Source organism: Pelodiscus sinensis, chromosome 1 (genome assembly GCF_052426305.1).
Source record: "Pelodiscus sinensis isolate ZL-2025 chromosome 1, ASM5242630v1, whole genome shotgun sequence".
In the NCBI taxonomy this organism is placed as follows: Eukaryota; Metazoa; Chordata; order Testudines; family Trionychidae; genus Pelodiscus; species Pelodiscus sinensis.
This window is the reverse complement of record NC_143052.1, coordinates 309,853,338-309,865,749: the sequence shown is the minus strand read 5'-3', so window position 1 is coordinate 309,865,749 and position 12,412 is coordinate 309,853,338. Positions and strand designations below refer to the sequence as shown.

General features: G+C 43.9%; 1 protein-coding gene across 10 annotated transcripts in view; it reads right to left on the bottom strand.

Annotated features, from left to right (window-relative positions):
- B3GLCT (beta 3-glucosyltransferase) overlaps window positions 1-12,412 on the bottom strand; it is a 118,112-nt gene that overhangs the window by 14,662 nt on the left and 91,038 nt on the right. For 9 of the 10 annotated variants that reach the window (XR_016348536.1, XM_089775538.1, XM_089775536.1 and 6 more), the window contains 2 exons: window positions 3,986-4,099; window positions 1,750-1,849 (listed from right to left, as the gene is read on the bottom strand). Coding sequence is in view for 8 of the 10 variants with exons in the window: in XM_089775538.1 (XP_089631664.1) it covers window positions 1,750-1,849; window positions 3,986-4,099 (214 nt within the window). In the remaining 2 variants the exon portion in view is untranslated. Of the gene's footprint in view, window positions 1-1,749; window positions 1,850-3,985; window positions 4,100-9,134; window positions 9,271-12,412 lie in introns of those variants that run through there. The other variant, XR_016348537.1, reaches the window with a different exon arrangement.

Here is a 12,412-nt window from a genome sequence, read left to right as displayed (position 1 = left end):
TTGATTCAAACTTGTCCTGGATTTCTTTTTTGGAAAGGCATGAGCACATGAAACCTGCTACTTGCTAAGCTTCTTTTAATTAGGCATGAACTGTCCAAAAGTTTTGGATTCAGGGGAATTTTTGACAACTTTGAAATCTGATTTGAGTCTAATTTCAGAATCACATGTGTGAGTTAAAAGAATTATTTGAAGACATGGTGTTTCTTTTTTTAAAAAAAGAGTGCTTCCTCAGAATGCTTTAGGCAACTGGTGAGTGAAACTGATGTGTCAGTTTCACTACTACCCACCACTTAACAGGAGAGGTAAAACTGGTTTGGCCTTCTAGGATCTCCTGGGCAGCCCTGACATGCAGACTCAGACTCCTGGTCCAGTTGGCTCCCTGAACACTGGGTAGCCCATACCAGGACTTCCAGGCTCCTGACTCCATGGTACTGAACCTGGAAGCCCTGAGAACCTGAAGCTCCTTCTATCAAGTTGGGAACCAAACCCTGTTAGGCACTAAGTCCCAGGACTTCTAGATGCCAAGCTTCATAGCATCCTGGGAGCTCTGAGACATGGTGGGATAGCTCCATAGGCTGAAGATCCTGGAAGCATTTGATTTTTTGGAGCTGGTTGAAAGGAAGGGCTCCCTCAAACTACAAATCCTGGAGTTCTTGGCTGTGAGGCAGTCCACAGATCCTAGAGGCCTAGGCTCCTGAAGAAACCAGACAGGGTTCTGATAGAAGCCTGCTTCTGATTCAACAAAAGGCTGTTGAACCCCAGCTGTTTCTCCAAAACATTCTGGGTTTGACAAATTGGAACTCTCTCACAAAGCAGGGAATTCCCAATAGCACTAATTTATTTATTTGTCACTGTAGGATCATCATTATTCTATGAGTTCTGCAACACCAACTCCCCTTCACAATAAGTTGAATGTAAAGTAGTGAATAAGAATTCTTCTGCTTCTGCATGACTGTTTAAATTACCAATTTACTTTTTCTTGGAAACCAGTAACAAAATATACTTTAGTAATCCATTCTGAAAGAGAAAGTAAACATTTCTAGTACTTCTCATCTTTAAAAAATTAGATTGTGTCAAACACTTCAATATTCTAATAAATCTAAACCCTACACATAGGCGTGGAGGGCTGTTAGAACTAAGTGTGAGCTTGGAGCCCCTCCATCCTCTGGGATCTGCTCCCCATCTTGAAAATACACTGTATTAGAGACTGCGTTATCCTAAAGTTAGCCACAATCAGCTAACACCTTATATGCTGTTGTATCAAAAGATTGCCACATATAACTGTCATATATTCAATGTAGGTTGCTAGATTATTATGTGTACCAATTATTTGTTATAAAGGGTTTTATAAAAGTAAGCTATTTTTAAAAGGACTCCAGGAATATATGTAGCAAAGATAGTGTTCCTATCTACTGGTGTATAAATCCAAATTAATATTTCTGAAACTCTTATTAATGCAAATTAAAACATTTCTGAAAAATAGTGAACGTTTTGTTATCCAGCACTTTGTTAACTAGAACATTTTGTTAGCCAGCATTGCAGGCTGATGTCATCAGCAGGTGCCTCCTTCCCCTCAGTCTGCCTACAGCACTGCTGGATGATGTCATCAGCAGACAACTGCCCCCCCCCCCCCAAGCCTGCCTTGAGCTACCTAACTCTTTGCTTGAGTATCCAGCACACTGAATTAAGGCAACTAGCATTCCCCATGAGTGCTGGATAACAAAGCTTTTACTGTATTATAATTCATACCTTATTAAGGTGTCATCATCAACAATGACTAACCATGGTGTTTTCGAAGCGTTACTATTCAAAAATCTTTCCAAAATGGCAAAAGTCTTCCCACAATGACCTAAAAGGGAGAGGAATAAGAAAGAGAACATACACTGTTTTTCAGGGTGTGTGTGTGTGTGCATGTGCACGGTTTTTGTAAATTGAAGTGTTGAAATATTATTTGCAAACAATGACAAATTGGGAAAGAAGCTGAAGATCCAAACTTCAAATAATGCAACGTGGCCTAGTGGGCAGAGCCCTAAACTCTGACCGCAGAGACTTGGGTTATATTCTCTGGGCTACCACTAGCCTGCTGGACAACCAAAGGTGTGTTATTTCCTTTGCAAAGTACTTTGATATCTATCGATGAAATATCATATACAAGTATTATTCATACCTATAAATGAAACTTTGCAATGCATCAGAGGTCAGGAGATAATTCGATTTTAAAAAAACCACTTGAGTAGACACAACCAACCAATGGAATAATCAAATATAAAGGCATTAATTCAGGATAAATCATGACTCCTGATAGCATCTGCAGAGCAAAGACTTTAGAACTTAATAACAAAGCAATGTTTTGTAGCAGGTAGGTGAAGATGTCCCTGAGTAAAATAAAAATGGAAAGAGATATAAAGTGTCATTCAAGCTTAGTTAATGCTAAAAATGTCTTCCAGGAAGATCAAAGTATCAATCATTAACACTCATTAAAATCTCCTGTGTTCAAGAGAGATTCCTAAAGCATTTCAGAAGCATTTAAAACACTATTAGTGCATCTTGTAATAAACAAATAAGACTGAGGTAGTATAATTGGGATTTTTTCAATGAAAATATTTTCTGACAAACTGAAGAATATTTTTGGTCAAAAAACTTTGCTTTTCTTTCCTCCTGGAACTGAGAACATCTATTCTTCTTTACTTATTTTTGAATCTACTAACACAATAAAAATGGATTTACAGCCATTGTTTCCAGTTTTATGATACTCACTGAAGAGAAATACACCAAGAGAAGTCTGTGAAAGAAGGCAAGACATTGAGAATGAACAAATCACTGAAGTCTCAGTTTTGAAGACTGTTTTTTCTACCCAAAGGCACCCTAAATTATTATTTTAAACCACTATGCTACATGTTCAAGGAAAATACTGTTTGGTATTTCCAGTTAGTTTCAATGTTTAAAAATGCAAACATAATATAGGATGAACCTCTATGGTCTGGGACTCTCTGGTCTGGCAACATTCACGGTTTGGACAGATCACGGATGTTGCAGGATTAGAGCACCCCAGTAGCAAAGGTTGCTGGCAGCTGGGAATGGAGTTGGCCAGTAGGCCAGTGGAGCCCATGAAGCACCAGAGCCTGAAGGCTGCAAGGCTGCCGGGGCTTGTAGGGCTGCAAGGCCAGCAGATCTGTTGGAGGTCCTGGGGCCACAAGGCTAGCAGGGCCGCTGGTGCTTGTGAGGCAGCAAATCTGGCGGGGCTGCCGGAACTCACAAGGCTGCCACAGTCAGGGGGTTGGAGGCAGTGGTGCCAGATAGCTGGGCGGAGGAGCCCAGGGGGGAGACTGGTGCTCCCCATCCCAGACCTACCCTGTTCTGGCAAACTACCTTTTCTGGGACTGGTCAAGTCCCAGTGGTGTCGGATCAGGGAGTTCCAAGCTGTAGATGTAGGCACATATTACTTTGAAACCATCTTTTTGAAGTACTTCTTGCTACAGCAACCAGTTGGTATGATTGATATAAGATCTTCTGTTGGAATGTATCACTGACGCTGCTACTGTAACAACCTTATTCATGATAAGATTGTTAGAATAGTGATGGCAGGATTCATTTCAGCAGATTGACAACCATCCACATGAATGTAGCACTGTGACATTGCTACTGTAACCTCCGTCATCACAAGATTAATAGACTAATGATGGCAGAAGGATACCTTTCAGTGGGCAAAAAATGCCATTCGGGGATTTTTTACTGTGTCCACGTCCATAGTAGCTAGGCACCAAATCATAAGAAAATAATTCTGACCAAAAAAACCCTGTACTCTCCCCCGTCTCTTGTTTTGTGGGGTTAGGAGGAAGAATTAGTTTATTTTATCTCCAGGTACTATGTGAGAAAAATTTAACACTTCAGCATAACTTACTACACGCTGAATAGACACCTCACCTTGCAAACTTATCATACTCATACAATGAAATTTTCTACAAGGATAATATTAGAAGCTTACCTCTTTCAGTATTAGGTACTCCTAAATCTATAGTAGGAATGGAGGTCTCTGCATAATCACTGTAGTATTCAACAAGGGCAGCCTCACTTTCCCAAGTTTGCTTTACAATCGGTACTGAAAAATAATGAGTCATACTGAAACATAAGAACAGGCATACTAGGTCAGACCAATGGTCTATCAAGCCCCTTGTCCAGATGGGCACTTCTAACAGCACCTTGGTGGGAAGGAACAGGGCAATTATTGATTGATCCATGCCTTGTTATATACTCACAGCTTCTGGCAGTCAGAGGCTAGGGACAACTCAAAGCACGGAGCTGCATCCCTTACCACCTCGCCTTATAGCTACTTATTGATCTGTCCTCCATGAATTTATCTAATTCTTTTTTGTATCCAGTTATAATTTTGGCTTTTTGTTTGTTTTAAATTTGCTATTAATTCTATTACAAGAACAGGTAGTAATGTGTTATAGGAAGGAAGAAAGAGTTCTTTTCACTTTCTCCAGAACATTCATGATGTTATATTCCCTCCCTTTAGTTATTTCTTTTACAAGCTGAATAGTCTGTCTTTTAAAATGTCTCCTCAAAAGGAAGCTGTTGCATACTTTTAATCATTTCTGTTGCCATTCTCTGTACCTTTTCCTAGTCTATCTTTTTTATGATGGGCCAACCAGACATGCACACAGTATTCAAGGTGTGGGCATAATATAGATTTTTATAAAGGCATTATGATATTTACTCTTATTTTCTATCCCTTTTCTTAACGCTTCTAGGATGTCAAATTGCGGTTATCTGACTAATCGTGTAGTCGATACAATTTGTATCGACTGTACAATTAGTTTATAAGGACTGCTCTGCAGAGCTGCAGCAGGGGTAGCTCCAGAAGCCGGCTCAAGGAGCCCCTGTGTTATGGCTCTGCATTTTAAATGTAGTAAGAGAGGTGCAGCGTCCTGGACCAGCGTGAGCTGGAACTGCTGGGTCCGGACTGATGCAGAGTCCAGCAGCCCCTGATTGTGGGGGCCATTCTTTCCGCTGTGAACAGAATCTGCTTCGGCATCATCCCCTGTTCGCAGCCAGCCTGTGCCATCATGAACAGGGGCAACTTGGCAGCAGTAGCCCTTGTCTGTGGGGAGGCCCATTCCCCACTGGGACCCCTGCGGACAGGGGCTGCTGACAGAGCAGCCTCTGCCCATAGCAAGCCTCAGCCCACTGCGGGCAGAGGCTGCTTTGCAATGGCCTCCCCTATCCCTCCCCGCTGTCTCTAATAAAGGAGGGGTTGGGGGAAGGGATGGAGGCAGAACTGTGGAGCCAGTGCTGGGGGGAACCAGCTTTTAAGCCAGCTCTTCCCAGCACTGGCTCATGTTCTTACAGCAAGAGGAGGGGGAAGCGAGTAATTGATACTCCAGTCAGCTACCGGATAAGCTTATGCCTCTTGTTAATATCCCTAAATGGTTCCTAATATTCTGTTAGGGTTTTTTTGTTTTGTTTTTGTTTTACTGCACTCATTGAGTGGATATTTTCAGAGAACTGTCCATGATAAAACCAAAATCTCTTTCTTGAGCGGTAAAAGCTAATTTAGAAACATAAGTAGCTACTATTATTTAAGTAGCTGTATTGACCAAATTAAATTCTAATGCTTTGCAGCGAGGCCAAAGGTGAAATGGAAACACACTGCTTGGAAAGTTTTAGCATTGCTTATGCTGAAGGAATAGCTCAATGTAGAGGGAATGGAATTATACTAAAAATTGGTAAAACTGAGCTCTCACAAAAGAGAGACATTAACTAAGAATATAAATTGCTTTATTGCTAGCTAGTGGAAAAGAGATGAACTGTGAAACAGCCCTTACAAGTAAAACATATTTGTACTACAGCTGTGATCAAAAAGACATATCGGCTACGTCTACATTACGCATTCTTGTGCAAGAAGATATGCGAATGAGGTGCGGCAATGAATATCTAACTACTCTAAAACTGTAGTTAGCAGCTATAACCTGTGCAAGATTCTTGCTCTACATACTACACAAGAGTACAGTGAAATACACTCAAAGTCACCAGCTTCTAGATGTTTGTGCTACATTTGGTGCTGAAAACTCTCATCCTGAAAATACCAATGAAAGCAGATTAGGGAAAGTCTGCAAGGTTCACAGTGTTAGCCAACACTAAAAAAGTGATTAACAGTACAAACAATATCAGTATCGTGTATTTCATGTATGGTTTTGAATAACTATAAGCTCGTCCCAAGATGCTGTTATTTATATCAAGGAATATAATCTTCCCAAGATGCTGTTATTTATATCAAGCTGCATGCTACCCGGCACGTCTCCTGGAGGTGGATAGGAGGGGGCCTCTTTTCAGAGGTTTGCTGCAAAATAAGTTCGCTTTGTCGTGTGAATATGCAGTCGCGGACCAGCAGTGGCAACATTACCAGGATGTGATGAGACATTGTGTGGTATCCGATGCTCTGACTAAAAGTCACAAGTGCCCGATTACACTGTTGTGACATGGTGAGTGCAGCTTGCCATTAAATAAGGCTGCCCTACCCCCTCACTCTGCTGGTTGAGGGTCTGGGATACTTGGGTCCCTGGTTTACTTTGGATAATCCGATTGGCGTATAAACCATGATTGGTCACCAGCATCCAAGAGATGGTGACTCCTTACGTCACCCCAGGGAAGAGATCCCTGACGGAAAATTCCCCACTGCCTTGTGGGCAGATTTGGGAGATTCAAAGGCTATGGGAGTAAACCCAGACAGATGATCCGGAGTGGAGACCCTAAGGCGGTTAACAGTGAGGTTTCATCCAATCTGCTTTTCCGGCATCTCCTGCAGTCACCCCAGTTCCTAACGTACTGGCTTTTGTCTTTCCTTTAGATCTAACTGGGGCGACTGAGAGGAGGATAGTGCTGCTTGGGCAACACACTTTCCTCAAACACTAGCTCAGGCAATGCAGTGCACAGGAGGAGACACTTACCCACACACAACTATACACAGCTACTATAGTCGATACAATAAACGAACTTGCCTCTGGCATGGTGGCTGGAATGTGTGGACAATGTGTCCTGGATTTGAACCTGATCATGATCTTACAAACACAGATTCAATAAGAAAAACAGCAGTCATAGACCAACAGTTACATAAGTTGAATGTTGACATTGCTGCTCTCCAGGAGACCAGACTGGCAGATGCTGGATTAGTAAAAGAAATCAACTACACCTTCTTCTGGAAGGGTTTGAGTTCAGAGAAACGCCGTCTTTACAGAGTTGGTTTTGCTGTTTGAAACAATCTGATGAACTTTATCAATACACCCATAGCTGAATCAGAACGCGTTATATCCCTAAAGCTCAGCACAAAGTCAAGATATGTTACCATCATAAGTACTTATGCACCCACACTAACGTAGTGCACTGAAGACAAGGACCAATTCTGTGGTAATCTTCAGAAAGTTGTCGATTCCTGTTCATCTGGTAAACAACTGTACATCCTTGGTGATTTTAATGCAAGAATGGGACGTGATCACCAGTCCTAGCCCATTTGCTAGGATATCACGGCATTGGGAAAAAGAATGAAAATGGTCAAAGGCTTCTTGAATTCAGTTCGCAGAATCATCTCTCCATCACTAATACTTTTTTCAACTTAAAAGACTGTCACAAGGTCTCATGTTGCCACCCCAGATCCAGTTACTGGCATCAACTCGACCTTGTACTGGTCCGCAGAAAACATCTCAACTCTGTTAAATTTACACATGCGTATCACAGTGCAGATTGTGACACTGATCACTCATTGATTATCAGTAGAGTGAAAACTGCTCCAAAGAAACTCCATACGTCAAAGGATTGCAGAAAACCAAAGGTTAACACTCTCAGTACAGGCAGTCCCCGAGTTACGCGGATCCGACTTACGTCGGATCCGCAGTTACGAACGGGGCACTTCCTCTCCCTGGTCTCAAGCAGACCAGGGAGAGGAAGCAAAGCGGCGGCGGAACGCGTGGCCAGCTGACAGCCCAGACGCGTCTGGGCTGTCAGCTGGCCGCGCGTTCTGCCGCTCTGCTCTGCTCTGCTCCGCTCTGCTCTGCTCCCCCTCCCCCTGGTCTGCAGACCAGGGGGAGGGGGAGCAGAGCGGAGCACGCGGCCAGCTGACAGCCCAGACGCGTCTGGGCTGTCAGCTGGCCGCGCGTTCCGCCGCTCTGCTGTGCTCCGCTCTGCTCCCCCTCCCCCTGATCTGCAGGGGGGGGGGGAGCAGAGCGGAGCACGCGGCCAGCTGACAGCCCATATGCGTCTCGGCTGTCAGCTGGCCGCGCGTTCTGCTGCTCTGCTCTGCTCCGCTCTGCTCCCCCTCCCCTGGTCTGCAAACCATGGGGGGGGGGAAGCAGAGCGGAGCGCGCGGCCAGCTGACAGCCCAGACGCGCGTTCCGCCTTTCTGCTCTACTCTGCTCCCCCTCCCCCTGGTCTGCAGACCTGGGGGACGGGGAGCAGAGCAGAGAAAAGCCGCGGAGCCCGAGGGAAGCAGGATAGCCACGCGCGTCTGGGCTGTCCCGCTGCCCGCGTGTTCCGCCGCTTTGCTCCCGGTCCCCCTGGTCTGCAGACCAGGGGGACGGGGAGCAAAGCAGAGCAAAGCCACGGAGCCCGAGGGCAGCAGGATAGCCACGGCGCGTCTGGGCTGTCCCGCTGCCCCCGTGCTCCGCGGCTTTGCTCCGGACGCCTGTGGTACAGCAGCTGGGGCGCTGCCGGTTGGTCCCGTAGCGCCGCTCTGGGTGCCACTGGACCAACCCAGCAGCACCCCAGCTGCTCTGCCCCAGGTGTCCCCTAGTCAGCAGCTGCTGAAAATGACCAGTGGCTGACTACAGGAAGCCCCTGCCCCGGGCTTCCTGGAATCAGCCGCTGATCAGTTTCAGCAGCAGCTGACTTGGGGATGCCTGGGGTTCTTAAGTTGAATCTGTATGTAAGTCAGAACTGGTGTCCAGATTCAGCCACTGTTGAAACTGATCAGTTTCAGCAGCGGCTGAATCTGGACGCCAGTTCCGACTTACATACAGATTCAACTTAAGAACAAACCTACAGTCCCTATCTTGTACGTAACCCGGGGACTGCCTGTACTAGAAATGCACTGAAATGCTCTGTCTTTGCAGAAGAATTCACTCACAAAATGGAAGACAAACCTGTCCAGCAGTCTGTTGATGAGACATGGTCCATGCTGAGTGCTGCAATATATGAATGTGCCACATCTACCTTTGGAACACAAATTTTCCAACAAAGACTGGATTGATGAAAACTTTGACATTCTCAGGCCTCTTCCTGAAGAAAAAAACAAGGCTTTTCTGAACAACATAAAAAATCCATTGCAAAGATCAAGAGATCAGCTCCGCCATATAAGATTTGTTCTTCAGAGAGAATCCAGGCAGTGTGCAAACAAGTATTGGGCCAATCTTTGTTCTGGAATTCAAAAAGCATTTGATATGGGCGACCTGAAAACCATGTATGATGGACTGAAGAAAGCACTTGGACTAAACGTTACCAAAGTTGCTCCACTGAAACATCTAAATGGACAGGTTATCACAGATAAAAACCAACAGATGTCCCGATGGGTGGAACACTACTCAAGTCTTTACTCTCATGAGCATACAATACATCCTGAACTTGATAACCTCATTCCAACTCTTCCAGAAATGTTAGAGCTTGATGTAGAGCCTATGGTAGAAGAGCTTTCCCAAGTACTTGATGCTCTCTCCAGTGGAAAAGCACCAGGTAACGATGAGATTCCAGCTGAAGTCCTGAAGGCTAACAAGGCTGTCCTCATCCCTTCCTCTATGACTTACTTATAAAATGTTGGCAAGCGGGAGCAGTTCCTCATGATGAGGGACGCAAACATCATTACTCTCTATAAAAACAAAGGTGATAAGGGGGACTGTAACTACAACACAGGCATCTCTTTGCTAAGCATTACAGGTAAAGCATTTGCCCATATCATTTTTAATCGCCTGCAAAAACTTGCAGATCAAGTCTATCCAGAAACACAGTGTGGCTTCAGGGCTGGCAGGCCAACAGTGGACATGATTTTTTCTCCTCAACAACTACAAGAAAAATGCAGAGAGCAAGGAAAGCCATTGTTTATAGCATTTGTGAACTTAGCAAAGGCATTTGATACAGTCAATAGATCAGGATTGTACAAAGTGTTAACTAAGATTGGCCGTCCACCAATTCTACTTAAGCTCATAATATCTTTTCATGAAGATATGAAAGCAACAGTGTACTATGATGGCAATACAACTGAACCCTTTGTGGTGAAGAGTGGAGTCAAACAGGGATGTGTCTTTGCTCCTACCCTCTTTGGTATATTCTTCTCAGTCCTATTAAATTGTACATTTCTAAACTCTCACAGTGATATATTTCTCCATACAAGGTTAGATGGTTCTCTTTACAGCCTAACATGACTCAAGACTAGAACTAAGGTCAAGAATGTTAGAACATAAGAATGGACGTACTGGGTCAGACCAAAGGTCCATCTAGCCCAGAATCCTGTCTGCCGACAGTGGCCAACACCAGGTGCCCCAGAGAGGGTGGACCGAAGACAATGATCAAGCGATTTGTCTCTTGCCATCCCTCTCCTGCCTCTGACAAACAGAGGCCAGGGACACCAATTTTATCCCCTGGCTAATAGCCTTGTATAGACCTAACCTCCATGAAATTATCTAGCTTCTCTTTAAACTCTGTTGTAGTCCTAGCCTTCACAGCCTCCTTTGGCAAGGAGTTCCACAGATTGACTACACGCTGTGTGAAGAAGAACTTTCTTTTATTAGTTTTAAACCTGCTACCCATTAATTTCATTTGGTGTCCTCTAGATGCAGTGCTTGTCGCACATAATGAAGACACACTACAGGCACTGATGGATTCTCTGTCCAGAGTTAGTAAACTGTTCTCTCTCGACATAAGCCTGAAGAAAACTGTTGTGTTTGCTCAAGGTGTATCTCAACCACCCAAGGTCATTCTGAATGACAGTCCATTAGAGGTGGTACAACAATTCTGTTACCTTGGGTCTACTGTCACTACAAATCTCTCCATGTACGAAGAACTGAATATTACAATTGGGAAAGCAGCCACAACATTTGGCAGACTTATGAAACGAGCATGGAACAATCCCAAACTGACATGGAAAACACAGATTCTGATATACCAAGCATGCGTATTAAGTGTCTTGCTTTATGGATCTGAGACCTGGACTAGCTACTCGGGCCAAGAGAAAAAATTGAGCAGTTTCCACCTTCGCTGCATTTGCAGAATCATGAATATTAAGTGGCAAGACAAAGTTTCAAATGTAGATGTCCTATCAAGAACTGGCATATCCAGTTTCATAGAAATCCTTAACAACAGAAGACGCTGGTGGCTTGGCCATGTGAGGAGAATGAGTGATAAATGCTTTCCCAAAGAAATCCTCTTTGGTAAACTAACAAGTGGAGCAAGGGCAAGAGGCAGGCCAAAGTTAAGATTCAAGGATATATGTAAAAACACTATTATAAGGTTTAACATCAATCCAATCTCTTGGGAATTTAAGTCATCAGATCGCAACACCTGGCAACAATTATTACAACAGGGCACGTCATTTTTCGATAGGACCCGTGCAAGTCATGCAAGTCAGAAGGAAAAAGTCTCAGACTCATGAAAACAGAAGTAGACTGGCATGTAGCTATTGTAATCGACTGTGCAAATCCAATATTGGACGCATAAGCCACGAAAGAAGTTGCAGATCCAGGCACAACTCATAGATTATCACTGCCGCTGCTTACTACCATCTCTACAGACGAATGGGCCATATATATATATCAGAGAAATAGAATGCTGTAATTTCAGTGTTTGGAACAGAGACATATCAAAAGTCAGAACAGGACAAACGATCTTGTTGAAACTTTATACCAGTAGTGACCGACCTTCAGCTTGGGGACCACATCAGGGTTTTGTGTGTGGCCCATAAGACATTTTCTTAACTGTTGCCCATGTGCAAGGTTGCCAGATTCCACTGGTTTCCATTTGTGTCTTTTTTTTTTCTACCATTATTACTAAAGTGACATGCTCATAAAGGAAGGGCACATAAACTGAGGTGCATGCTAACTGCACACAACATTGACAGAGAGCCATGCATTCCCTCTACATCCCATCAAAGTGCTGCTATGGTTCAATATGCATACCCTGCAAATGGTAGGTATGCAAGTCCAATTTGCAAAACTATCCTACTCCAGAAGACCATGCTGGTTACAACAATCTTGCAGCCCACTGAGATGAAGGAGGAACACTCATATGGCCCACTCACTAGTCAGATTGCCTATCGCTACTCTATACCAAGGAGACCTTCAATCAAGAGGACTACAAAAAGTGGAAACTAGGTCAAATTACAAAGGATAAATATAAACAAATAACACAATTATGTAAGACCAAAATTTGAAAG